Source organism: Mauremys mutica, unplaced genomic scaffold (genome assembly GCF_020497125.1).
Source record: "Mauremys mutica isolate MM-2020 ecotype Southern unplaced genomic scaffold, ASM2049712v1 000101F_np12_subseq_7647038:7791248_obj, whole genome shotgun sequence".
Classification (NCBI taxonomy): Eukaryota; Metazoa; Chordata; order Testudines; family Geoemydidae; genus Mauremys; species Mauremys mutica.
In genome coordinates this window covers 39,736-66,044 of record NW_025422846.1, presented here as the reverse complement: position 1 = coordinate 66,044, position 26,309 = coordinate 39,736, and the positions used below count along the sequence as shown (strand labels likewise).

The window sequence follows — 26,309 nt, the reverse complement described above, 5'->3', positions numbered from 1 at the left end:
AGAATACCTTATTTTTTGTGGGGGGGAAGGAGAGAATCAGATCTACATGAGAGGCACCACTCCCCCCCCTCTCTTTTTTGGTGAGGTGGGGAGTGTGGGAGCAGCTAAGACTTCTGAATAGCCTAATTTTTGGTGCACATGTTAGATATGTCCCTTGTTATATATAATGTAAGATACCAGGTAACTTTCTCTAGCGCTTCCTTTAACGTTTCCTTATTTTCAACAATATATAAACAATATAATCAATCTCCATCTCTCAATTATCTGCATGTTGAATTGCTTAACCCCCCTTGTTTTGCTTTTTATTTATCTCATACTTGTTTCTTTTAAACTAGTTTAAATTGAAGGTTTCTGAGATTTTTTGTTTGTTTGTTTGTTTTCTTAAGGTCATAAACATTTTTGTGACATAATATGCAGTTTCTTGTGGGTTTTTTTTTTTAAGTGAAAAAACAGAGGTACCTGATGATGGACCAGCAAATTTAGTAAGGGCTTAAAGGAAGATACAGGAAATAGCCAGTCAATTAATATTTTCTTTGCAAAATATTTAGACATATAATGGAATTAGTGACTGCACTTGTGAGGAAATAAAGCTTTTCAATCAACCAACTCATTTATAAAGTAATATTGATAGAATTTTTTGAAACATTTGCTATTTTGGTAGATGCAGCATACATTTGGCCTTTATAACATATTTTATATAGTACAGTATAAAAATGTTTTCAGTTGGTTAAATACCATAGCACAGATTAAAAGTTGTATGACAGATGTTACAGTTTTTACCATTAAAAATTAATCTCTTCCAAATGGAGTACCACAGGGTCAAGTTAGTATTGGGGGCATATACTTTAATGATCTAGAAGAAGGCTGAAGATCAGCATTAATCATACTTGCCAGCCTCTGAATTGGAGGAACATTAAACATACTGGATGCTGTATCCACACTAAGTGGCTTGGGGCGATTAGAACTGTGAATTGTATACAGTAAAATGAGATTTAAGACTGAAGTCATTTTGGTTGGAGAGAAAAATAGCATGTGTACAAACTGGAGATAAAAGCTGTCTAGAAACTAGTGAGTCAGAATGAGTGGAGAGAACATGTAAAATGCATCTGAGATCACATTGCAGTATTGTTAGAGAGAAGTTAATGCTGTTCTCAGAAATAGTGATTTAATTTAAAACTAGAGATGTGGTGGTCCACTTTGACTCTATGTTTATAAATGATTGTTCCAGGACTAGAACATTGCATGCAGTTTTGGGGTCTACTTGAGGGTACCAAAAAAAAGCAGAGGAAATCACATGAGTGGCAAGGAAATCTCATCAGGATTAGAGAATAAAATGAGATCCTGAGTAAGCTAAATTTAGAGTCTGGAAAGGATGTCTTACAGGAATGTGATCAGTCTAAACAAATACCTTCAAGAAAATAGAAGTGGGAAAAAATGTTCACATTATTGCAAGATGACATGGAAAGGGGCAATAATTTTAAGGCCCTTTTCCCTAAAGCTACCCTACTTCTCTCCTATTCCCCTTCTCTTACCCCCCTCCCCCCATCAGTAGTTTGGGCATTGGAACTGTTCTCAGAAGTGGTGGTTATGTTTGGGAGAATATTATGCAAGATATTTAGTGGGTAAAATAGTCCTGAAAAAGGTGTGGCATTCAGCTAATAATCTGTGTGGTCTTTTCTGACCACAACTACTGTACCATCACTTTTGGAGGTGGGACTAACTTCTGCCACTTCGTAGTTTCTTATGGTGGAGACAGTTATTGTAATAATGCTCATGGTGTGCAAGATGCATCCCAAACATAGATGAAGATATAGTCCCTGCCCTGGAGAACCTAGAATTTAAAAACACAAATTAGTAAACTTTACTTGTTTGTAACAGTCCTATCGGTGACAGCCTCATGCCTGTCTTGTTAAACACACTGTTCTCTTGCACACTGCTATCCTCCCTGTCTTTCTCCCACAACAATTCCAAATTCTAATTCCAGGGCCACTATGCCCCTTCTTTTCAATACTCTGTTTCCTTCCTCTTTATGGGCGAGACTAAATATATTAATAATATAAACAGAATAGCTAAGTGGGTTACAGACATCTTGTTTCTTGGATATCTCCTTGTAGAAATGGTTTTTAGGTGGGATTTAAATAGGGTACAGTGGCTTTACTGACCAGTTCAGGGAGGGTGTTCCATGTTCCTAGTCTATCTGAATAAATTGCTTGTTAAAGTATTTAACTTCCTTCAGGAATATTAGTGGAAAATATTTAATCTTCTTTAGATTAATGTTTTTAAGACTTCCAGTCAAATGGGTACTTAAGAGAATATATGTTCAGTTTCTAAAGGAGTTAAAAGCAAGCAATCATTCTTACCCAAGGTAGTAACTTAAAAGGGGAAAAACAATAAGACCTTTTATTTTTTTTACATAATGCTCTTTGAGATGAATTTAGAAAACGAGCAATCAAAAATTGCTCACGTCTTTAACACTAATCTGCAAGCTGTAGGTTTTATAAATTATTTATAGCTTTGCTTTTAAACAAACTGAATGGAAAACTTCACTAACTGTGTGCATGCACCTAAGTAACTGTTGTCTACATGTATGATATACTCAATTAAGCAACAAAATTTGTTAGAGCATGAATGAATAGGCCATGGAATATATTTCACATGTTATGAAGCACAAAGCTTGAGCGATTTCAGAAACCCCCAAAAATTCCTGAATGGTCCATCAGTCCAGGTTCCGGAGAATCTTTTTTTATAAATCTATTTATCTTTTTAAAAAATTCTTATCTTTCTGTGTTAAATACTATGATAAAAAGTAAACTCCATGCCAGCTTTATTGACGCAAAGAAACAAAATTACTCTTCAAAAATCTGGTCCTAAAACTGCCTCTCCTTCTCCTTCTCTCCCCCCCCCCCCCCCCGCAAGAGTAGTGGCATGGAGAAAGATAGAGATGTCAGAGTGGAGTAAGGAACTGGGCCAGCACATCAAATCCCTATCAGTTTTTGCTTCTGCTCTAGAGCTATAGAACTCCTCCTTCGACCACAAATTACCTGGATTTCATGTCCCAAAAATCTGCAGATGCATTTTTTTCAAGAGGTTTTCTTACTATGGCATCCCACTCAAATGCTCTTTTCTTGATCTTGGCTCATATTCCCATATGACCCCCAATCATTCCTTTTCTCTGCACTTCACTCCCCACTTACGTGTGGTCAGTGGTAATACTACTTACCGGTTTCTGATTCTAACCTTTTTCTTTCCATTATTGCAGGAATATGTTTAAACAGTTTTTTATTCTTTAATTCAGTTGGCTTATGTATATATTTTCTTCTGTTCACTGTATCCAACTGTTACTGTTCCTGAATTTCCCCTCACATACATAGTTTTTATTAATGTTAACAGTTACAGTAGCTATGGAAAAAGTTTGAATAAAGTTCCTGGATTGGGTCCTTTTTATCTTAGCTCTTCCTGACTGACAGTTCTTCTCTTGAAGGTGAAGAGGTTTGATCCACTTGGGAGGGATTTGTGAATATGGCTTCTCAGAAGATAAATTGAAGAGGGCACGTTATTTTAACTTCATATAACTGTTAGCCTGAGTTTTATCTGCAAAGCATAAAAGTATAATTGCGCATTACGTATTTTGCCACAGCAACCATTGGTGTATATTGATAAAATTATCATAAACTTTCATGTACATATTAATAGGGGTGAGATGCTGCCAAGAGGATTTTTTTTGTAAAAGAAAACAGGCTTATACAGGAAATGAAAAGAAAATCCTTTAATGCTTCATTGGATTGGGTGATCTTGGGATATGTCTACACTGTAATATAAGCCTGGGCTCGGACTCAGGCTAAAGCCTTAACCCTTCCCCTTCAGTCTACATGCAAATCTCTTGAACTTGTGCTCTGACCCAGGGTCCCAGGACCCTGTGAGCATGGAGGGTCTGTCTGAACCCAAGTCAAGATGGGACCCAGGGTTCAAGCCTTATTGTTTTGTACTATAGTGTAGGGGTGTTCTGCAGCACCCCTGCTTTCCTGGACTCTGGTCCTTGGAGTCCACCAATAATCTCCCACAATGCTATGGGACAACTTCCTTTGTCCTCCATCTCCCAAGAATCAGCAGTCGACTCCATGGAAATGGAAGCACTCTCCTTGTTCCAGTGCAGCAGCTTTGTGTTTAACCCCTTCATTTTATTCTGATTGCCAAGCTGCAAACACACCCTAGGAAACTCTTCAGTGTTTGCAATGGATACTGACCAGATGTCCCTTTACAAAGTGTGCTCCTTCATGGTCATGTGAGCACAGCCAGATTTTGGCTAATCTCTGGTGCAAGGCCAGAAAAACTGGATTTTAGTAAGAGTTCTAGGAGTGACCATGAATACCAGCTACTAGGAAAGAAGATGGTGGCACTGGAAACTTATCAGACCAGCGATCAGTGCAGAAAACAGATTAAGCAGCTCAAGACTACCAGAAAACCAGGGACCACAAACGCATCTCTGGCTGCTCACCAACATCATGCCCATTTTATGATGAGTCTGACCGGGTGCTGGTGACTGCACTTGAGCCATCAACTGTGTACGATGACCTGGTAAGCTGGGATGGCATCCAGAAGCCAGCAACGAAATAAATAGGAGCCAGTAGCAGGTGCCAAATGAGGCAAATATGAAATGAAGTAACTCTGTTGGTGAAACTGGTCCTAGGAGGAGGCTTTGCTGCAGGAGCAGCTGCAGCACATCTTGAGGATGTACTCAGAAGAGCTTTTTTTATGTCCCCTTGGAGGAACACCCCACTGCAGAACTGGCTGCCGAAGCAGAAGAGGGAGAAGCTGCCCCAGAGCCGAGTAAGTTTCTGGATCTATTTTCATGTTTGTTAATATAAGAATCGGAGCAATTTCTACTGTAAGAACCAATATAAAAGAGGAGAAGCCCTAGATAGAAGCGTGTATCCATTAATGGCGGATTCTATGCCAGTGCCATGGCATCACAATGCCACCCTCCCCACCACAGGAAATTCAAAGTAGAGGCCAGGAACCACAAACAGTAAAACAAGCATATAAAAAGAGAATTTTTACTGGGAGGGTGCACATTTTTTCTAATAAATTCCAGTTTGTTAAAATAATACACTAGTATTACTTTCCCTGTCTGTATGTAGCTCAATACACTATTGAGCTGGTAACAAGATGCCTGAAAGGACTGAACTCTATGGTGGGGGAAGAGGTGATTCCATGGGTGATGAAACCGCTAGTTCCAAATATGACTGGGAAGGTTGAATTCTGTCCATAAATTTGCCAGGGGAGGGAGGGACTAGTTGTCTCTTTTCATGCAGTCCTAAAAGACTGTGTCAGAAGTCATAAGGGAAGTCTGAAGCAATGTGGAAGCCCAAATGCAGCATCCTGTTGATTTTTTTTCCCCCATGAATTCTGACCCAAACACATAACAAGAACTCCAGATAGTTAGTCACATTTTGAGGAAAGGTGCATGTTTTCAGGGCCACCTCAATAGTTCACCAGCCCACTCCATTTATGGATGTGTTGTTCAGTCACCATATGTATGAATACTTTGGTGGCATACACTTTTTCTCTCACTGCAATTTAACCTGGCTGTGTCCAAGGAGCTTCTGTGGTCTGGAGCAGCCCTCTGCCAATATATTGACATTGAGTGATATTCAAGACAGTAACCTTCTGTGTCTTGTCCTGTTCCAGACCTCTCGAACTCTACATGTTGCAATACCTTCTTAGCTTGCCCACATTGCAGAAGCCTGACTCCTCGTACCCTCACAGACGGTTCCAGGAGGAAGCATGATGAATTTGATTGAAGTTCTGGACTGGGCCAATAGGTAGCGTGAGTACCAAAGGCAAAGGGACTTGCGGCAAGAAGAAAGACATGCTGAGAGGCAAGCGGACAGGCTCAGGCTGGCTTTGCAGCTTGACAGGGTAGCAGCATGGAAGCAGGCACTCTTCACAGTTCCTGGAACAGGAATGGCAGCTAAGGGAGGAGGAGAGAGCACAACAGAGAGAATTGTTTGAGTGGCTGCTACCTCTAATGGCTGCAAAAGTGCAGGCTCCTGCTGCACCTGCACCATGGCCTGTGTCCCCATCCATGGTACCTTGGCCTGCATTCCAGGAACAGGGTGGCCCATTCAGTGGGGCCCTATGAGTGACAGGACAGGGCAAATGTGTCTCATGCGGTCCTCAGTGCTGAACCTCTTCCCCCGTGGACACCCCTGTCCTGGCTGCAAGTGTGTGGAAAACCTGGAGAGTGTCCTGTGTATATAGTTCAGCTATGTGCACTTGTTTATCCACTTTGCTCTTGGTTATTTTTAAAGCTTTTGGTGTTGCTGCTGATTTGGTGTGCTAAAGGCAGCTGGCCTGCCAGGCAACGGTTTAATATTTTACTTTTCCAATACATGTCTGAAAATAAAGGTTTTCATTTTGTAAAGAAATTTTATTGTCATGGCAACACATCATATACTAAAAGTAAACGCATGATCAGAGACAACTGTGAGATTGTATGCCAGAAGTGGGGAACCTTTTCTGTGTCGGGATGTTGACCCATCAAAAAAATCAGTGGTGGGCCACACAAGTTCAGCTCACTTGCATGGAGGTTTGGGGCTTCCACCCACAGCAGGGTGAGCCGGCGCTCAAGGCTCCAGCCCTTCTCCCCCCACCCCCACGAGTGCCGGCTCACCCCACCGTGGGGTTGGGGGGGAGCCCCAAGTCTCCCCATCCCCAGCGGGTGAGTTGAATGTGTCTGGTCTGTGGGCCAGATGAAAATGAGCAAGAGGTAGGTTCCCCACTCCTGTTGCATGCAAAACCCATGTCTCAATACAGCTATAAACATCAATCCATCTGTTTTTCCCCCCTCCCGCATTTCATAATAAGCAGTCATGTCATTCAAAAGTACAGTACATGGTGGTCAAATCCCTCCCACCCCCCGCAACAAGCACATTCATAAACATACTATTCTCCCTCTGCCACTGGCCCATGCCAGTCCATAATGTGAGAACACAAAGCATTCCTAATTTCTGTTGCCTGGGTATATCCAGCTGCAGCTGTGTTAGACACTTAGCCACAAAGTGCACCTCTGTCATATTTTCATTTGGAGAAATGGCTCACCTTTGGCTTCACAAAGATTATGAAGAGCACAGCAAGCCACAGTAATGTGGACAGCATTGGTGACACTGGAATCCAAACAGGTCTGTAAATATTGCCAGCAGGATTTCAGTAGGCCAAACGCACATTCCATCACCACTCTGCACCTGCTGAGACTGTAATTAAACCTTCTTTTGCCAGGGCCTCTAAGATCAGGGTATGATTTCACGAAGCAAAAAGGGATATGCTGGGTCCCTGAGAATAACAGTGAGGATAGTAACTCTGTTTATGACAGTCATGTGGTGGGAATCGTGTCCCAGCCTGTCCAAAAATGTAGACTCCCAGTTGGTGGAAAACCCTGGTATCATGAACTTTTGAGGTTCATAATTTGGCCTCTGTTGTCCACAAGGTCCTTCATAACTAGGGAGTAAGACTCTTTGTGGCTTATGAATTCATGTGCTCCTTGAGGTGGGCACATGATGAGCATGAGTCCACTGCAGTTTGGAAACCCCATTTGTCACACTGTTTGGAGTGGCTCATAACTGTGAGTGTGTACCTCAGGACAGTCAGTCAAAAACAGGGCAGATACAAACTGATGTATGTTCTATCATTCGATTTCACCAGCCTAGTAACAAATATGAACTCCTGGTTCACTGTAGTAGTCTTGCATGGTGTCACAGACAGATTGGAGAGCCCAAGGGGACTATCTTGTCACCAGAAATCACAAAATATTCAGGTTGTTTCTAGTCCCGAGAGACCAGTCACTTACCCCAGATCAATTGGTACCATAGAACTTACGCCAAAGACAACACCTATAGCTACTCCTGTAATAAACTACCTAAAGTTTATTAACTAGGGGGAAAAATGAGTTATTTACCGGTTAAAGCAAGCAAACATATATACACAAACGAGTTACCATCTATGGTTTCTAAAGGTGACAGAAATGTAATCTCTGTTCAAAATGCAACAGAGAGTCCTGTGGCACCTTATAGGCTAACAGTCGTATTGGAGCATGAGCTTTCGTGGGAGAATACCCACTTTGTCACATTTTGCTGTTCAAAATGTCTTACAGGGTGGACCCAGGTTGACTCTGGGGATCTGTGCTTTGGTTTAGTGTTTCTGACCCTGTGAGAGTTCAAACAGCAAAGAGAGAACTATTTCTTCTTGTGAGCACCTTTATAAGGCCTTTCACCAGAGCACAAACCAATGGGATGAGTGCTCCTGCATGTAAATTCTTCATGGGTGGATGGGGCAATCAAGAAGGCTTTGTCCTAGAGGACCCATCAAGTCTTGATAGTTTGTCTTGATGGGTGGTGAGAACCACTCTTCCTGTCTCTGTTCACAAGTTCAGAGCAGGCATTTTTACAGTTTTATAAAACAAACTTGTATCTTACCTTGCAACATGGAATACAGACATTACAAGTGAGATTAATGCATGCAGCAATTTACAAGCATTTCGTAGTCTAAACACTAAATATATTCTTATAAAAAGAATACCTATTCTGAACAAACCTAACATAAAGGTGAGCTGGTTTGGTTTCCAGTCCAGTTATAACACCTATGGCCTTGACTAGAGCTGGCACTTGGTTTACTGGCATCACGCCATTCTCCCAAAGCCAGCGATTACTTAAGGAATATTCTTTAATGCCTGTCATGTTGGGTTAAACCACAAAGCTGCTTGTCTCAGAAATCTGTCACCATTTTACCCATAGTCGACTTTCTAGCACCAAATGGATGGCAATGGTCCTGTAACAGTCTGGGACAGCCAGCTTCTAAACAGTTATAGCAATCTGCTTCTGGACTTACAAGCCCACCCTCACGCATATGATCTTACACAGGAGGGTTCGGGGCAAACTGCTCCCAAAGCTTCAGAAATATAGCAAAAGTTCTGTGCTCTGCAAAAGTTATGGACTCAGTGCTGGTTGTCCCATCTGCATGGTGATATGATCCCACGAGTCTGTGCTTGTGGCTCTGCTCCAGAAGCACCAGTGTATGTAGCAGGTATCAGTGGCTATACAGAATGTCATGAGCAGCATCAGCTGATTTGAGTCTGCCATGTCTGTTGTTGTCGTCGTCGTCGTCGTCCTGCTTGGTCATTAGCTCTGTCAGGTGCCTTCTGTGGGTCATAAAAAGCCACCAAACTGCCCACCAGCATCTCATGGAAGCTCTGCCTGCATCTTGAAACAGGAGCAAAAGCTCAAATAGAAGTTCTGGAAATGGCAACGCCTCCATTTTGTTGACTCCAGTTGGTGGAAGCCTACAGACCAAAATGACTGCTCAGCAGGGTTTGTTGGGGGGAGTGTTCAAACTTCATGTAATGTGTAGCATGGACAATCAAGTTTTCCTACACTACACCATGAACGAAGAGCTAGAGTCGCCACATTTTGAGAGGGCACTAGGAAGTCTGGGATACAGTTGGTTGGACTTGGGTCCGTGGACGCCAGAACCCGGGTTCGGGTTCAGGTCCGGTCAAAAATTTTAACCTAGCGTTGGCAATCATGGATTCTCAAACCCAGGGTCCCCTGACATGAGTCCTGCTAACCCTGGGCTTACCTTGCAGTATAGACATACCATTAGAGACGAAAGTATCTTACAGATGTGTAGCTTTCCAGCTGAACTTTAATTTGCTGCTTGTGTGTCTGCCTGCAAATAAAGGTTTTCACAGGTTTCAGATGCTTACATAAGAATGGCCATACTGGGTCAGACCAAAGGTCCATCTAGCCCAGTATCTGATCTTCCAACAGTGGCCAATGCCAGGTGCCCCAGGGGGAATGAGCAGAACAGGTAATCAAGTGATCCATTCCCAGCTTCTGGCAAACGGAGGCTAGGGGACACCATACCTGCCCATCCTGGCTAATAGCCATTGATGGACCTATCCTCCATGAATTTATCTAGTTCTTTTTTTGAACCCTGTTATAATCTTGGCCTTCACAAATAATTCCTTGAGTTTGTTTTAAACCTACTGCCTATTAATTTCATTTGGTGGCCCCTAGTTCTTGTGTTATGAGACGGAGTAAATAACATGTCCTTATTTAATTTTGGCACACCAGTCATGATTTTATAGATCTCTATCGTAGCCCCCCTTAGTCATCTCTTTTCCAAGTTGAAAAGTCCCAGTCTTATGTCTCCTCATACAGCAGCCATTCCATACCTCTAATCATATTCGTTGCCCTTTTTTGAACCTTTTTCAAGTCCAATGTATGTTCTTTGAGAAGGGACGACCACATCTCCACACAGTATTCAAGATGGATTTATATAGAGGAAATATATTTTCTGTCTTATTATCTATCCCTTTCTTAATGATTACCAACGTTCTGTTCACTTTTTTGACTGCCGCTGCACATTGAGTGGATGTTTTCAGAGAACTGTCCACAATGACTCCAACATCTTTCTTGAGTGGTAACAGTCAATTTAGACCCCATCATTTTATGTGTATAGTTGGGATTATGTTTTCCAATGTGCATTACTTTGCATTTATCGACATTGAATTTCATCTGCCATTTTGTTGCCCAGTCACCTAATTTTGAGAGATCCTTTTGTAGCTCTTCGCAGTCTGCCTGGGACTTAACTATCTTGAGTAGTTTTGTATCGTCTGCAAATTTTGCCACCTCACTGTTTACTCCTTTTTCCAGATCATTTATGAATATGTTGAATAGGACTGGACCCAGTACAGACCCCTGGGGGACACTACTATTTACCTCTCTCCAGTCTGAAAACTGACCATTTATTCCTACACTTTGTTTTGTATCTTTTAACCAGTTACCAGTCCATGAGAGAACCTTCCCTCTTATCACATGACAGCTTACTTTGCGTAAGAGCCTTTGGTGAGGGACCTTGTCTGAAGGCTTTCTGAAAATCTAAATACACTATATCCACTTGATCCCTTGTCCACGTTTGTTGACCCCCTCAAAGAATTCTAGTAGATTCTTGTTTCTTGACATTTTTAATTTTTAATCACATGAAAAGGATGTCTTAAGTACACTTTTTGGCTTGTTTTACTTCCCAAAAGAATCTTCCAGTAACATTCCTTAATGGTTTTGGAATTATAACAATTTATGATAACACAGTACAAAACATTTAAAATTTTTCTATAATATGAGCAAATAGTAATTCCTTATTGAACATAATCATCTTTGGGTAGATTGTGTTTGAACTTGATATTAGCAAAATGTTAAATATTAAAAAAAAAAATTCTGAGTACTGCCACTAACTTGTGTATATGAACATTTCATGCTGTCCCGATTTCATCTGGCAACAACACAGTATAGTTAATTCTGGGAGCCATTGAGTCTGGAAGTTCTGTAACTAGTGCTCATGCTAACTGCCTCAGTAAATCTCAGACTCTAGTATTACAATATTAGTGCCTGTTGATACAATTGCCACACCTGATTTTTTTATCTGAGTACATTAGACTATTCCTAGTGTTAGATGCAAAGCCAGAGCTTTGATTAATTTGCAATTTAGACTTATTTCCATACAGTAGAACTCAATTACTTCAACTCCAGCAATAATGTGCTGGTTCTTTAGGATCCGGAGGGGGTGTTTTAATTACACAAGTACTTTTCAGTGAGCCAAGTCCTTGAAGCTCTCTTATCTAATTACTTGATAGCTTTGTTCGCTAGAGAATAAGTAAGACACCTGTAAAGGAAAAGGATAATGGGAATTGGTGTTCAGTAGGGAAAAATGGTAACTTTTTTTTTTTCAAACTGAAAGTATCCTTTAGACCCAACATTTAAATGATGAAACTGATTACAGCCAAAATACTTCACAAACATACAAAGGTAAGGCAATGCTGAAAGTGGGAAAATAGAAGGCGTGAGAGAAGGAAATTGGTGGTAAAGGAAACATGAGACAATGTTTCTACGTCATCCTGATTTCGTTTCTATTTCTATAGTTCTTTATTTGAGAGAGAAGAGATTAGAATGTTGATGATACAAGTCAAATTGCCACTTACTGTGAATGAGGCTGCATGCTGTAATGGCAAGTAATTCCTCTGCCACATTTCAAACTCTGACGAACCTTTTAATGCATATTCAGTTAGGCTAAAATTAAAAACAGTTCAATAATCTGTTGGCTGCTAATAGCCCTGTTAGCAGCCATTGGTTTAAATTTGTTAGTGATGATTTTAAAAACGTTTTTCATTTAACTATTTTTTTACTAGAAAATCACCAAAGGGCTATTTTTGATCATTCCTGATGCATGGGTATATGTTATAACCTATAATTCAGTTTCTGACAAGTTGAGCAAATTGTAGCATTTCTCCCTTATGACTGAATAAGATCTGATGCTTAAATAAAGTAGAATAATATGGTGTCTGGCTTCAGCCCACTTACGTAGGGTTTAATGTTCCTATTTTAATTATCCAGAAGAATGCAGAGCTCAGTATCTATTTTTGGTTGATCATAGCAGCTGCATTCCATGACCTTGACATCACTCTCTTTTATTTGATGCTAAAACTCCACAGTGTGTTAAACAGAGTAACCATGGATTGAGGATTTTTCATTTGGACACTAGCCAGTTCTCATTTAAATCCAAACTGCATTTTGCCCCTTTTTAATACAGTTGCAATTTTCCACTAAGCACAGAGTGATTTAAAATTTAAATTGTCTATTTTATTAATCCTTTGGCGCATGGTTGGAGGATGGGTGTACTATAGAAATGCTTGTCCCTATTTGCATTACCCATCCTCTTCCTATTGTTTGTCATCTCACTTACTGTGTTTATACATTTTAGATTGTAAACTTTGTTGGGTGTAGATTATCTTCCTTCTCTGAAACACCCAGTATGCTTTAGGACACTATAAAATAAATTAGCTTGCGTTAAAATTATTTTTAAAAAGTAACAAACTGTTAACTTCCAAATCAGGGCATATTCAGATTTTATAATGAAAGCTGTGTAATGATTATGAAAATGTAGTACATCTTTACATTGAATTTCATTTAAATGCTATGAGGAGTAATAAGGTGATTAAGATCTAAAAGCTTTTCTCTCCAGGGCTTACTGTGACAAGTATTTTTTTCTGTGAAATCTATGTTGCTACATAAAACTATTCTGAACCTTTATTCAAGTTATGAAGATAACTAAGCAGTTTTTAGTATCCTGGAAATGTCTCACCTACTCTGCTGGAAGGAGCAGACCTAAGTCATAAGGAGTTTTTCTTGTGCTCTTTTGGTTCACTGTCTCACCTCTGTTTTGTTTTTGAAAGGTGTCATTGTTTTTTAGATAAACTTCATCTATAAATCCAGGGACAAGTAGACAGTCTTCAGAACACGAAATAGCATATTTTAAAACCTTGTTCTTTAGTGGCTTGTTGAATGTTTCAGAAATTAAATTTACATAATATTCAAGAGTGGTGCAGCCTTCCTGTAAAAGTGACAGGCATATCACATTGACATTTTAGGCAAAGTCTTCCTGAGGATGAAAACAAAGAAATTATTCAAATATATTACATCTCCAATATTGGAATTCACATAGCTATGTTACTACTGTTTGACAAACTATAACATCTTAAAGCAATGGCATATTACTTAAGAAGACAATAGGAATCTGTTCCTGAGAGGTGTTGATCATCCATTTTGCAGAATCAATGGATGTTGCAGGTGCTCAGCACATCTCGGGTTTACACTCTGAGAATTGAACAACATTTTTCTAGAGAATGGCTCCAGTTAACCACACTTCTCTGAATCACAATAAGATGTCTGCAAGAGATTTTTTGCCAAGCTATTTTTAACCAGCTAGAAGGGATATTACTAGATATCATAAGTTAAATTCATGTATAGTGAACCCAGCTGTTAGGCCAAAAAACATTGAAATTCCATTATTTGGATTCACTTATGTAGAAAAACAGTATTCAAAGTCTGTCAAAATTCCAATTTTTTTTTTCTTGCATCAAAATGTCCTCATATGTTTCTTATGGAATTTGGCATGAAGCCTAGATAACAGATGTCCCATACTCTTTAAAAGCCTTACCCACAGGTTTGAGTTCATCCTTCTGGGTAAAATTGCCCCCCTCCTCCCCTCTTTCATATAGGTATGACATCACAAGGGCAATTAATTGTATAAACCACATAATTGTTCTTGCATATAATCCTGTGCTTGAGCCATTTTCCCCTTGTAGTAATACCATCTGCTGAATGAAAGTGTCTTAATGCATTTTTCTTAATTTTACTGTAGGGAAAATTGATTCTTTTTCTCATAGTGGAAAAGACCCCCACCCCACCCCCTACCGCCAATTTTAATGGCTCTGAAGAAAAACTACCTCTATATAACAAGCAATTCCTGTGTGTAGACTTTTTAAACAAATCTTGAGTCATTTTAATTATTTTATCAAGAAGACCTGTTACTTCAGTTTCACCTTACAGTAAATTTTATTAGATACCTATTTTGTATATCTTATACACTCCTACCTAAAATATTTCTCCCTTTTTCTCAAAAACTGCAAACTTTCTACCAAAACTTAGTATAAATAGTATAAATTGTAAACTCGTGTCAAAATCCACTCTACAAATTTCACTAAAACAAATTTGCAGAGGTGTCTTTGACCTTACCCCTGTCGCTTTTCTCTCCCAAAAAAGGTAATATTGAAATTCCTTGTCAACAAATCAGATACTCCAATAGATGAATCTGTCCTTATATACTGTATGTAACTCACTGAAGCTATGCCATCAACATGTTGGTGTATAAACTAACCTTCAGAGTAACAAAAACTGAATCTATATTCACAATACTGCCATCATTAAATCTATGGAGAAAATGTGTTTTGTTTAAAATGTCTCTAAATAGCTAATAGACTTTTATTTGGGGAGGAGGAGGGCAACAAACTGAGCTAGAAGTTGAGAGGGATTGAGTACCAAAAAGAGTCTGTATCTTAAGATATCTTTCCAAAGATTTCTATTTTTGTTTAAATATAGGGAATTTTTCCTAGCTTCACTAAAAGCAGTGTTTTTAGAGGGTGCTTATGCTCCTATGAATCAATTGGGTTTTTTTCCTCAAAATCTTTCAGGGAGTATCGCCACAATGGCTATTAGCCAGGATGGGCAGGTATGGTGTCCCCTAGCCTCTGTTTGCCAGAAGCTGGGAATGGATCACTTGATGATTCCCTGTTCTGTTCATCCTCTCTGAAGCACCTGGCATTGGCCATTGTTGGAAGACAGAATACTGGGCTAGATAGGCCTTTGGTCTGACCCAGTATGGCCATTCTTATGTTCTTAAGGTCTGACCGTCCTACAAATTCTCTGTAGAGTCGGCTGTGGGGAGGAAAGTGAGGGAAAATCTGCTTTGAAGTTATTTTTATGGGTTAAGGTTTGTAAGATCTGGCCTTAAAAGTTATATTTGTGGCATTATCAAGAATCCTTTCCAAGTTATACTTTGGAAGACTTATTAACTATTTCCTTGCCATTTATACTGTTGTGCTTGGTTCATATCTGCTCTGTCAGCCATATTATACAACCATTTTTGGCAAGCAGTAGAAGTGTTGCCCAGACTTTAAGATTAATGTATGTTGGATGTTTCAGAATTTTTTTGAACTATATCAGATGTGATATTGCTGAAATACAGAGAATTTACATAATTATTTTTTTGCAGTTGTCTTGTAGAAGGAGATGTTAAGGAAGAAATCTTGCAGCCTCCAGAGCCTCACCCAGTACCACCCATCTTAACACCATCTCCTCCTTCAGCTTATCCGACAGTCACTACTGTGTGGCAGGACAATGATAGATACCATCCAAAGCCAGTTTTGCACATGGTTTCATCAGACCATTCAACAGACCTCAATGAAAACTATAATAAATCAACAGAACATTCAGGGAAAAATGAACCCAATGAACGTGTGGAGAAAAAGCTTGAGCGTAACTTAAGTTTTGAAATTAAGAAAGTACCTCTTCAGGAGGGTCCACGAAGCTTTGATGGGAATACTCTTTTGAACCGAGGACATGCAATTAAAATGAAGTCTGTTTCATCTTGTGTAATGGATAAGAACTCTAAGCCACTGGATCATAGTTCAGAGGATTCACTTGTAGACTCTTTTCAAAACTCTAGTATGGAAAACAAAGCCTTAGTAGCTTCACTGGAAGGGCTGCAGAGCCAGAAGGATTCTGATGCTCCACCAAGACCAGACCGTCTGCTTCTCAAAGAGAAGGGGCATGCCATGTGGTCACTACACGGGCCTGAAAATGCACTGCCTACATCCGCGTCTGAGGATATGTCTTCAGATGTCTTAAGTCATGGTATTAAAACTGCCTCTCTGGTACCAAACCCCACATCTCAAGTGGAATGCTCTTCCAGTGAAACAATTGATCATCAGAGCAGTATGCTTTTAGTTAGAGCACCCCTCTGTTTTACTAATCCTCTTCATTCCGATGATTCTGACACAGATGAGAGGAACGTTGATGGAGCCATGACCAAAAGTATGTCTAATATTTCAACCGCAAGTGCCACAGTTTCTGCTTCCACTAGTACTGAAAACATTTCTTCTAGAAAAGTATTATCAATGTCCATTGCTAGACAAGATGTTCCAAGCGTAAGACATTTTGAAGAGGAAAAAGGTAGGTTTTTTGTATTTCAGCTATATTTGTCACATTTAAGCTGTAGAGTGGGAAAATACTTCATAATTTTAAGACAGTATTGCAAAGAAATATTTAATTATAAATCTTAAACTTTAAATTGACAGTATGGCTGCTTCTGCAACAATCTAATTTAGTTTCCCAATCTTCTTTTCTCCTGTGAGTTAACCCTGTTGTATTATTACTAGAAACCTTGATAAACTGCCTCAAGTGCTGTATTGAGAAACATTTACTCCATGAATAGCCTGTTTCTACCTTTTCAACAGTCTCATTCGTCTCATCTGAAGTTAGGTTGCCCCTTCGTTCCACCACTTTGGCTACTTGGAAATTAGTGTAAATTTTTTGTGTACTTAACAAATATCACAGCCTGTTAAATGTTGGATATACAGTTAGTTTGCATAACTACATTCACAGTAGAAAACATAGCAGCAATACACCTTTCTGAGTAATTTATCTGGCTGCTGTCACCATTGGTTAAAGTATATTTGTGAAAAACAGTAATCTTTGCTTTATCGCTCTTTGAGAAATGTGTTACACTGTGAACAGATGATGCATTTCTAATACTACTGTTGGGCTCTATGGTTTTTGCAGTTCGCTGCATCAGAATGGGGTGAGGAAGACAGGCTTACACCCCAGCTCCATTCAAAAGAAAGACGTTAAACATAATTGAGCAGGTGACATCAAACACTAATGTGCAGCAACAGTCCAAAAGATAACAGAATGTTAGGAATCATTAGGGAAGCGATAGATCAGACAGAAAATCATCATGCCACTATATAAATCAATGGTACACTCACAACTTGAGTACTGCATGCAGTTCTGGTTGCCCCATCTCAAAAAATATATATGTATATTGGGGGGGAAACTACAGAGACGGGAAACAAAAATGATAAGGAGTAAGGAACAGCTTCTATATGAGGAGAGATTAAAAAGAGAGGACTGTTCATTTTAGAAAAGAAACAACTAAGTGGTGATGTAATACAGTTTATAAAATCATGAATGGTGTGAAGAAAGTGAAAAAGGGAGTGTTATTTATCCCTTCACATAACACAATGAAATTAATATGCAGTAGGTTTAAAACAAAGGAAGTACTTTCTCACACAACACAGTCAACCTATGGAACTCTTGCCAGAAAGTGTTGTGAAGACCAAAAGCATAACTGGGTTAAAAAAAGAATTAGAAATGTTCAGAGGATAGGTCCATGAATAGCTATTACCAAGATAGTCAGAGAGCTGTCCTCAAGCTCTGGGTGTATCTACACCTCTGACTGCCAGAAGCTGGGAATTGATGACAGGGATGGCTCACTCAATAATTGCCCTGTTCTGGTCATTCCCTCTGAAGCATCTGCCCCAGCCACTGTTGGGGGGAGAGAGAGCGAGAGAGTGTGTGTGTGTGTGTGTGTGTGTGTGTGTGTGTCCATCTTGAATGTCCCAAAATGAGGGGAAGGTGTTCAGTGATATGAGATGTTGAAGTCAACTTTCTTAAACAAAGATGATGCCTTGCTGCTGCTTCAGAGAAGCGTTTTGAAAGTTTTCATATTTTTTCCTAGGCTATGCTTCTGTCAAAAATACGACACATATTCAAAAGAATATTACCTTTTGACAAATCTAAAAAACCACTATTTTTACAGGTACTTCAGAATTAAATTCTTTTTACAAGCAGAAGTATAGCTTGCACATAGTCTAAGGGTTAAAAGTAGCTAATTCCTATTTTAAGGTTTTTTAAAATCATCAGACACGTACCAAAAAGCAAATACCCTTTGTTTCCATCCCCTATTTAGCATATCTGCCAAAAAGGTCTTTCTTGAGACTAGTAAAAAACAGGTAAATTCATATTATTGAAATTGTTTATTTTCAATATATTTCTACTCAGACTTTTGGTGCTCTCACCCATGGCTGTTGCTTTGTCTATTTTGCTACTGTCAGTCCCAAGATATGATGATGATGATGATGATCAAGTCTATCTCCTCATGTCTGAACATGTTAGCCATGTTCTCCTGGCATGGATACTGTGAGGACATAAAAGTAAATAAGGTGGGAATGCAAGGTGTGGTATAAAGGGGATGATAGACTAAGAAGAACACAGCACCCAGAGGCTTGATCAATGGAAATGCTGCATCAGAAGTGTGTGTGAGAGAACTTAAAAATGAAGTCTGAACTGTGGTTTCTAGAAGACTTGATAAAACATTTTAGGCAGAGGACTCTCCCCTTTAAGGTTTTAAATTGTGGTAGATTCTAGTTTGTCATATATGTGCTGCCTGGTCATTGTGGGTTCACCTGTCTCCCTTGTATTATGCTGATTGAACCATGTTTAATCATAGAATATCAGGGTTGGAAGGGACCTCAGGAGGTCATCTAGTCCAACCCCCTGCTCAAACCAGGACCAATCCCCAACTAATGGTCCAATGCAGTTCTTCCAGGTAACCAGTTGTGTTGTATTAGAGAATATGCTGGTGCAAAAACATTCAAGGGCTGGTCTTAAAATGAGGATTATAAATTGTGTTTAATGCCCTTGAACGGCTGTTTAGGCTTTATACTTTGGTTGTATGATAAAGATTTTCAGTGCTGCAGTAGCAGTTCAGCCTTTCTGACAAAAGATTCAAATGGAGCAGGCCTCAGCGGAGCATCACCCCTAAACGGATGGGTTTCTTTGTATTTCGTGGGACTCTCCATTAAACACAACCATGTACAGGTGAACAGGAGTCATCATCCACAATGTCACACTAGGACTATGCACCATGTTGTCTTTTAAAGATTACCATGCAGACACTTATTTTTCAAACAGCTTTTTCATTGGGGTTTTATTTTTCTCAGTCTCAGCCTATTATACCAGATTCTTCAGACTTTGCACCTTCCTCTTAAGGTTTTATGCTGCTGCTTGCAGTTCGTCCCAGTTTATTCCCTCCCCAGACATACCGCTTCCTGAAGTCTTTCTGCTACTCCTCACATCTTGGGCCTGTCTTCTTTCTGATGGGATTTGCTGTTCTTCATAGCTAGATAGTTTATTCCTGCCCTCCCTGAGCCTAGATTCTAAGGAGCTATCATGCAGTTTTTCCTTTCATAGAGTCCTTCCCCAGTCCTTTTCAAGCTCTCCTGTCTTGTCTTCTCTCTAATTATACTCCCAATCAGGTGCCAGCTGCCCCTTCATTAGACTCCCAACTGGGTGCACTTAGTCTCCAGAGAAGCTGGACCCACTTCATTTAAGAGGCCAGCCACCCTGTGCAAACCGCATGAAGGCTATTTGTGATGCTTGGTTGTAAAGTACTTTGAGATGAAAGTGCTAATAATTAGTTAAAAGCCCTAAAGAAGAGACCGTATACATGTGTGTGAACTTTTCTTGTCTATACTAGAAAAATTTGGCATGCTAACCACTGTTACAGGCATGCCAGCAAGCCCACATGCCAGACTTTCAACAGTGCACCAGTGCTCATGGACTTTGTCGATGTCGTTTGAGTTAATTGTGACATCTGTTCATCTCCGCCATTGCATCACCAGGGTAGAGAACAGTACTGGCATAACAGCTGCAAAAGTGCAATTAGTGTGCATTACAGTGCAGTGATCGTTGTTTAGGTGCTTCTGTATTGTACAAGGGTCAAATTTGCTAGAAGCCTTTCACCCATTCAAATTGGATTGCACATGCTTGGGATGTCAGTACATGTGTTTTCACAATCTCTTGAGTTACCAGGCTACTTTTGTAGTATGTCAGAAGAAACCATCATTTAAATGTGCGTCCAGCTGGCTTGGAAGTGTTTGGGTGTTCATGAGAACCTGGAGCAACCAGCAGATTATTCCCAGCTGAACTGATTCATAATACCATGTTTTACAGCTGGGTTCCAAATGTCTCGCCAAGCAAAGTATCATTAATTCTGGGAGAAGATAGAGGGTCTGAAGGTCCAGTGCAACAAGGCCTGGAATGTTGACAGTTGCTCCACAGCAGCGTGGAAGACACCTATTTATGACACATTAGATGATGATGTGCTGAGAATATTATCCTAGTCTGAGTTCATTTTGGACAGCATCAAAAAAGCTGTCAATGTGCTGTTGAGGAACAAGGAAAGGTGGAAAGGACATATGGGTCCAAATCCAGAACTGATGTGGATAAAGGCTTATCCAGAACTGTTCTGGGTGCTGAAAGATCTCTTTGCAGTGTCTCTTTCTGGACATAAGCTGATAAGCAAGTTTCGAATGAGGACTTGGGAGATGAAAGGTCCTCTAAACAAGATATATTGCTGTTAGTTTACTCCTCTGAAATTAATGTCATAAGAGCTTAGAGTAAAAGCTTAACAATGGAAAGAGGAAGGTATTTGTAGCCACTTTTTGTTCTGTCACTAACATTTTGGAAAAAGGAAACCTTTGTTAAAAATTCAACATGCCCTAACTTTCTGTTAAGATGTGAGAGCTGACTATATGTTCTCTGGAAATATCCAGTAAGTCTTCCATCAAAACTGGGAAAGACATAAATTCGTATTCCTGATATTTCAAAGGCAACAGGTAAAAATACAAACCCAAAAGTTTTCTAAATCATAATGAAGCAAAAAGGGCTCATATTAAGTTTTCTAAAATAAATCTTTTACAGATTATCTTTAGACTTTGAATTTAAAAGGGAAATGAATGCTACTTTTATGACATTCCTTGATACTTCAAGGGTGGTCAATACATTAATATGCCTGTTGACTCTCTCCTTATTTCTCAGTTTAGAAACCACTACTGCATCAAGGCCACAATTTGGAAATGTTAGTTACACCAAGATAGTGAACAGGCAGCACCACAAGGAGCAGATGCTTGACCTGTCTTCTGCTAAGGCAGAGCAAGAGATGAAATGGTGACCATCATAGGGGTGTGAAAATATACAGCAATAGAAGTTGAGGTGGAGGACAAGAAATAGAAGTTTGAGGACAGTCAACCTTTTTTGTGTACATTCAGGGAAGAGGACAGAGAAGCCATGATGGAATACATCTATTGTGACAGGGAAATGAGCCTACTGGGAAAAGAGTACCACAGGGAGCTCTTCACGGGAAATAAATGCAGAGCAAGAGGCAAATTGCAGTTTGTTCCCCTCTGGCTCCCTGCACGTGCATTCTGTTCCAGCTCTTCAGTACCATGCCATTAGACATGAGCACTACATATTGGACTGTCCATTCTTACCTGCTTCTTCCTGGGCATTCCTATGCAACTCTGCCCCTCATCAGAACTAACAAAAAGACCATGAGAATCCACAGAAGATGCAATTCCTGTCCCTACAGTATCTAGTTACAAGCTGTTTGTTTTATTATGCATTTTTGCATTGATTACTTCAGCTGGCCTGTATGTGGTGTTAAATAAAGATGGTTTTCAGTATATCTTTTAAATTATTCTGCTTAATGAAATTTATCCTTCATAGTATCATTAAATCTCACTGGACACCAGACTACCTCATTTTCTATAATATCTTTAATCAAAATCATACACATTTACAAAATGGGATCAGCAACAGCTGTCACATAAAGTTAAACCCACCACCAGCAAAGAAAACAATATTTAATAACAAATAGTAGTCTTCTCTTACCTCCAGTAGAAAATTGTCTTGTTTTGTTTCCGTTTTGCAAACAGGCCATGGATATGAATGGTTATGTTTCTAAAGGAGTTGGGATTTTGACCCCTCTTCTCTCATAATTTCCATGGGCTTGCAGAAACATTTTTCAAATCTCTAGCAAGCCATTGTTTCAGGAAACCTGAAATTGTGGGCTTAAAAACTTGAGGCAGTGTGCCTACAAAGGTTGATTAGTGTGCTGTGTATAGACATGAGGCATGTCAAGGCTGATTCCCCACTCTGGCACTTTGAGTGCAGAAGGTAGGGGCCCGCAAGGATTCTAAAATTTAATACTGGCCACTCCAGGCTTGTATTAAACTCCCAAGATTACAGCTTCTCTCTGACCTTGGATGGGTAGATGCTGCCACCACCCAAGTGCGCCCAAAACAAAACAAAAAAACCTTTGGACCCAGGAAGGCGCACATGAGAATTCCTCCCTGTGGGTACCCGCGAGCCCTTACACTCCCTCCCCCATCCCTGGGGAAGAGCTGAGAAAGATAACGAAGGAAACCAGCTAATTAAACATGCACAAACCTTAGGACACACAAACCCAATCCTGTTCTTAAAGGTAAATTTTATTAAAAACAAAAAGAAAATATATTTGGAACTTAGGCTATTGCTAGATTTTAAAAGAGCAAATATAATAATTAAGCATCAAGATAGTTTTCTTGAGGTCCAGCTTAATGGTTACAAGCAAAACAAAAGCATTTTGGGGTTAGCACAGAGTCGTCCACAAGCCATAAAGAAATAAGAGCTAAACCTAATCACATCTTCCTAGACATTCCCTGATGTACTTGCTTATCTGGGGTTCAAATAAGTAATTCCTAGGTATCCTTTGATGATTTTTCATAACTGGTTTAAAGCTTCTTACAGCATTGCTGCTCTGTGTCTCCTCTCTCCAGAGAACAGACAGACACAAAGGGAATTTTTTTTCCCAATTTTAAAAAGTTCTAGCCCTCCCATTGGCTCTTTGGTCAGGTGCCCACTCCCTCCCTTTTACCCATGGGATTTTTAACCCTTTACCTGTAAAGCAAGTAGAGAACAGCTACTAACAGGGATTTTGTAGCTAACTGGCTGGCTGGGTTTCCATAAAAGAGAGCTGCCCCCTTCCCCTTCATTTATCACAGAGCAGAACTGTAAGTAAAACGAAATGGCTACTGTGGATACACTGGACTATTGCTTTTGGCACTGACACAACCCTCAAGGTTCAAGAAGCAATAGCAGAGCTCTCCAGTACAGAGACATCCTAATTCTCTTTAAATTCAGAGTGGGTAGCACAAAACATTGTTTTTGCTTCATTGCTCTAAACAGGCACAGTAAGTTTTTTCTTTATTTGTATTACTGTTTTGAGCTTATTACTAAAAACTTCTCAAACACCACTAAGGAGATACTCTTCCCCCTCCAAGCACAAATTGAAGAACATTAGGCATCTGAACAGAAAGTAGTTTTTCATCTATTTGATTTGCTGAACACTGTCAGTGAACTAATTACTGAACAATACAGAGACACTGCCCTTTCCCCAAAGAGTTTGCACACTAAAATATGAGAATGATAGAGGAAATGGTTTCATTTGCTGTATAAACCTGTTGTTGCATCTGTATTTGGTTTTAAACTTTTCTTTATACAATGCCTTATACTGTGGACTTGTAAAAATTGACCTATTAAGCGTTGTTAAAAATTCTGTTTGCTTAAACAAAGCTACATCATTCTCAGTTTGTCTAACTACAGTAATACATTTGATTTTAGATGCTGATGTGAGTGAAGACTCCTCTCCCCCACTACCAGAAAGAACACCAGAATCATTTGTATTAGCAAGTGAACAGAGTGAGTCTCTTCTGTTATGTTTTACAGGTTTGGGGAATAAAATAATTCTAAATAATACCAGTCCAATACAGTAGTTCTGAGTGCTGCTGCTTTTTGTTTGTTTTAAAGAATTAAAAAGGTATCAAGCCAGTTTTCCCACCCATGCCTTTTTCCCCCCTAAGTGTAGCACCTTACATTTGTTTCTGTTGAATTTCATTTGGTTGTCTATAGCCCAGTTCTCCAATTTATCAAGATCCCTCTGAATTTTAGCTCTATCCTCCAAAGTATGGGCACCCCCTCTCCCAGCTTTGTGTCATCTGCAAACTTGATCAGTATGCTCTCTATACCTACATCCATTTAGCATAGTAATACATTAATACATGCACCTGGATACAGCTGGTGGGAGTGCTGATAAAAATTGAGTTTATGGCTTGTCAACATTTCCTGAAAAAAGGATATGTTCTTAAAATACAGTATTCTAAAAGCTTGTAACACTGTGTTAAGGATAGTTTGAAGAGAATGGTGCAGGGATAGAAGTGTGGCTGTATTTCCCCCTCTCCACTAAAGATTTACTTGTCTGCTTCTTCAGTATACTTGTAACCTCCAACGCAGGGGTTGGGGAGGGAGTGTGGCTGGTGTATGCTATACTACTCTCTCCTTAGCTGATAGATGGTCCTTCAAATCAGCTGGCAACAGTCCCTATCATAGAATAGCATTAGGCTGCTCTAAGCAATGTCTAGGGTTGTGCAGAGAATAAGGGAGCTGTTTACAGCTCCCTGTTGCCTGACTCCATTGTGTCCAGCAGAAGCAGCAGTCCAGTCCGATATTGTTACATTTATTTAGCACAGTGCTACTGTAACATATTGAAACAGATAACACTTCCAACTCTAATAAATCAGTCACTGGGTCTTTATCAGTATACTTCACTTATAAAACCAGCAATGGCTTTATTAAGTAAATAAATAAAAGGAATTAATGTAAATCAGGTCTGAGCAGATTGGTAATGCTCTAGAAAATTTTGTATAGACTCATACCCTTCAAGGTCAGAAGGGACCACCACGATCATCTAGTCTGATCTCCTGCACAATGCAGGCCACAGAATCTCACCCACCCACTCCTGTAACAAACCCCTAACCTATGTCTGACTTATTGAAGACCTCAAATTGTGGTTTGAAGACTTCAAGCTGCAGAGAATCCTCCAGCAAGTGACCCGTGTCCCATGCTGCAGAGGAAGGCGAAAAACCTCCAGGGCCTCTGCCAGTCTGCCCTGGAGGAAAATTCTTTCCCGACCCCAAATATGGCAATCAGTTAAACCCTGAACATGTGGGCAAGGCTCACCAGCCAGCACCCAGGAAAGAATTCTCTGTAGTAACTCAGATCCCACTCCATCTAACATCCCATCACAGACCACTGGGCATACTTACCTGCTGGTAATCAAAGATCAGTTGCCAAATTAATTTCCAAAATTAGGCTATCCCATCATACCATCCCCTCCATAAACTTATCAAGCTTAGTCTTAAAGCCAGATATGCCTTTTGCCCCCGCTACTCCACTTGGAAGGCGGTTCCAGAATTTCACTCCTCTAATGCTTAGAAACCTTCGTCTAATTTCAAGTCTAAACTTCCTAGTGTCCAGTTTATATCCATTTGTTCTTGTATCCACATTGGTACTAAGCTTAAATAATTCCTCTCCCTCCCTAATATTTATCCCTCGGATATATTTATAAAGAGCAATCATATCCCCCCCCAACCTTCTTTTGTTTAGGCTAAACAAGCCAAGCTCTTTGAGTCTCCTTTCATAAGATAGGTTTTCCATTCCTCGGATCATCCTAGTAGCCCTTCTCTGTACCTGTTCCAGTTTGAATTCATCCTTCTTAAACATGGGAGACAGAACTGCACACAGTATTCCAAATGAGGTCTCACCAGTGCCTTATATAACGGTACTAACACCTCCTTATCTTTGCTTGAAATACCTCGCCTGATGCATCCTAAAACCGCATTAGCTTCTTTAACGGCCATATCACATTGGCGGCTCATAGTCATCCTGTGATCAACCACTACTCCGAGGTCCTTCTCCTCCTCTGTTACTTCCAACTGATGTGTCCCCAATTTATAACTAAAATTCTTGTTATTACTCCCTAAATGCATGACCTTGCACTTTTCACTATTAAATTTCATCCTATTACTATTACTCCAGTTTACAAGGTCATCCAGATCTTCCAGTATGATATCCCGGTCCTTCTCTGTGTTAGCAATACCTCCCAGCTTTGTGTCATCCGCAAACTTTATTAGCACATTCCTG

At 39.9% G+C, this 26,309-nt stretch overlaps 1 protein-coding gene across 2 annotated transcripts in view; it reads left to right on the top strand.

Annotated features, from left to right (window-relative positions):
• Positions 1-26,309, top strand: part of LOC123356965 (tyrosine-protein phosphatase non-receptor type 12-like) — a 98,727-nt gene that overhangs the window by 60,019 nt on the left and 12,399 nt on the right. Inside the window, exons 12-13 of one of the 2 annotated variants that reach the window (XM_045000219.1) lie at positions 15,661-16,619; positions 23,952-24,029. In XM_045000219.1, coding sequence (XP_044856154.1) covers positions 15,661-16,619; positions 23,952-24,029 — 1,037 coding nt within the window. Of the gene's footprint in view, positions 1-15,660; positions 16,620-21,329; positions 21,885-23,951; positions 24,030-26,309 lie in introns of those variants that run through there. The other variant, XM_045000220.1, reaches the window with a different exon arrangement.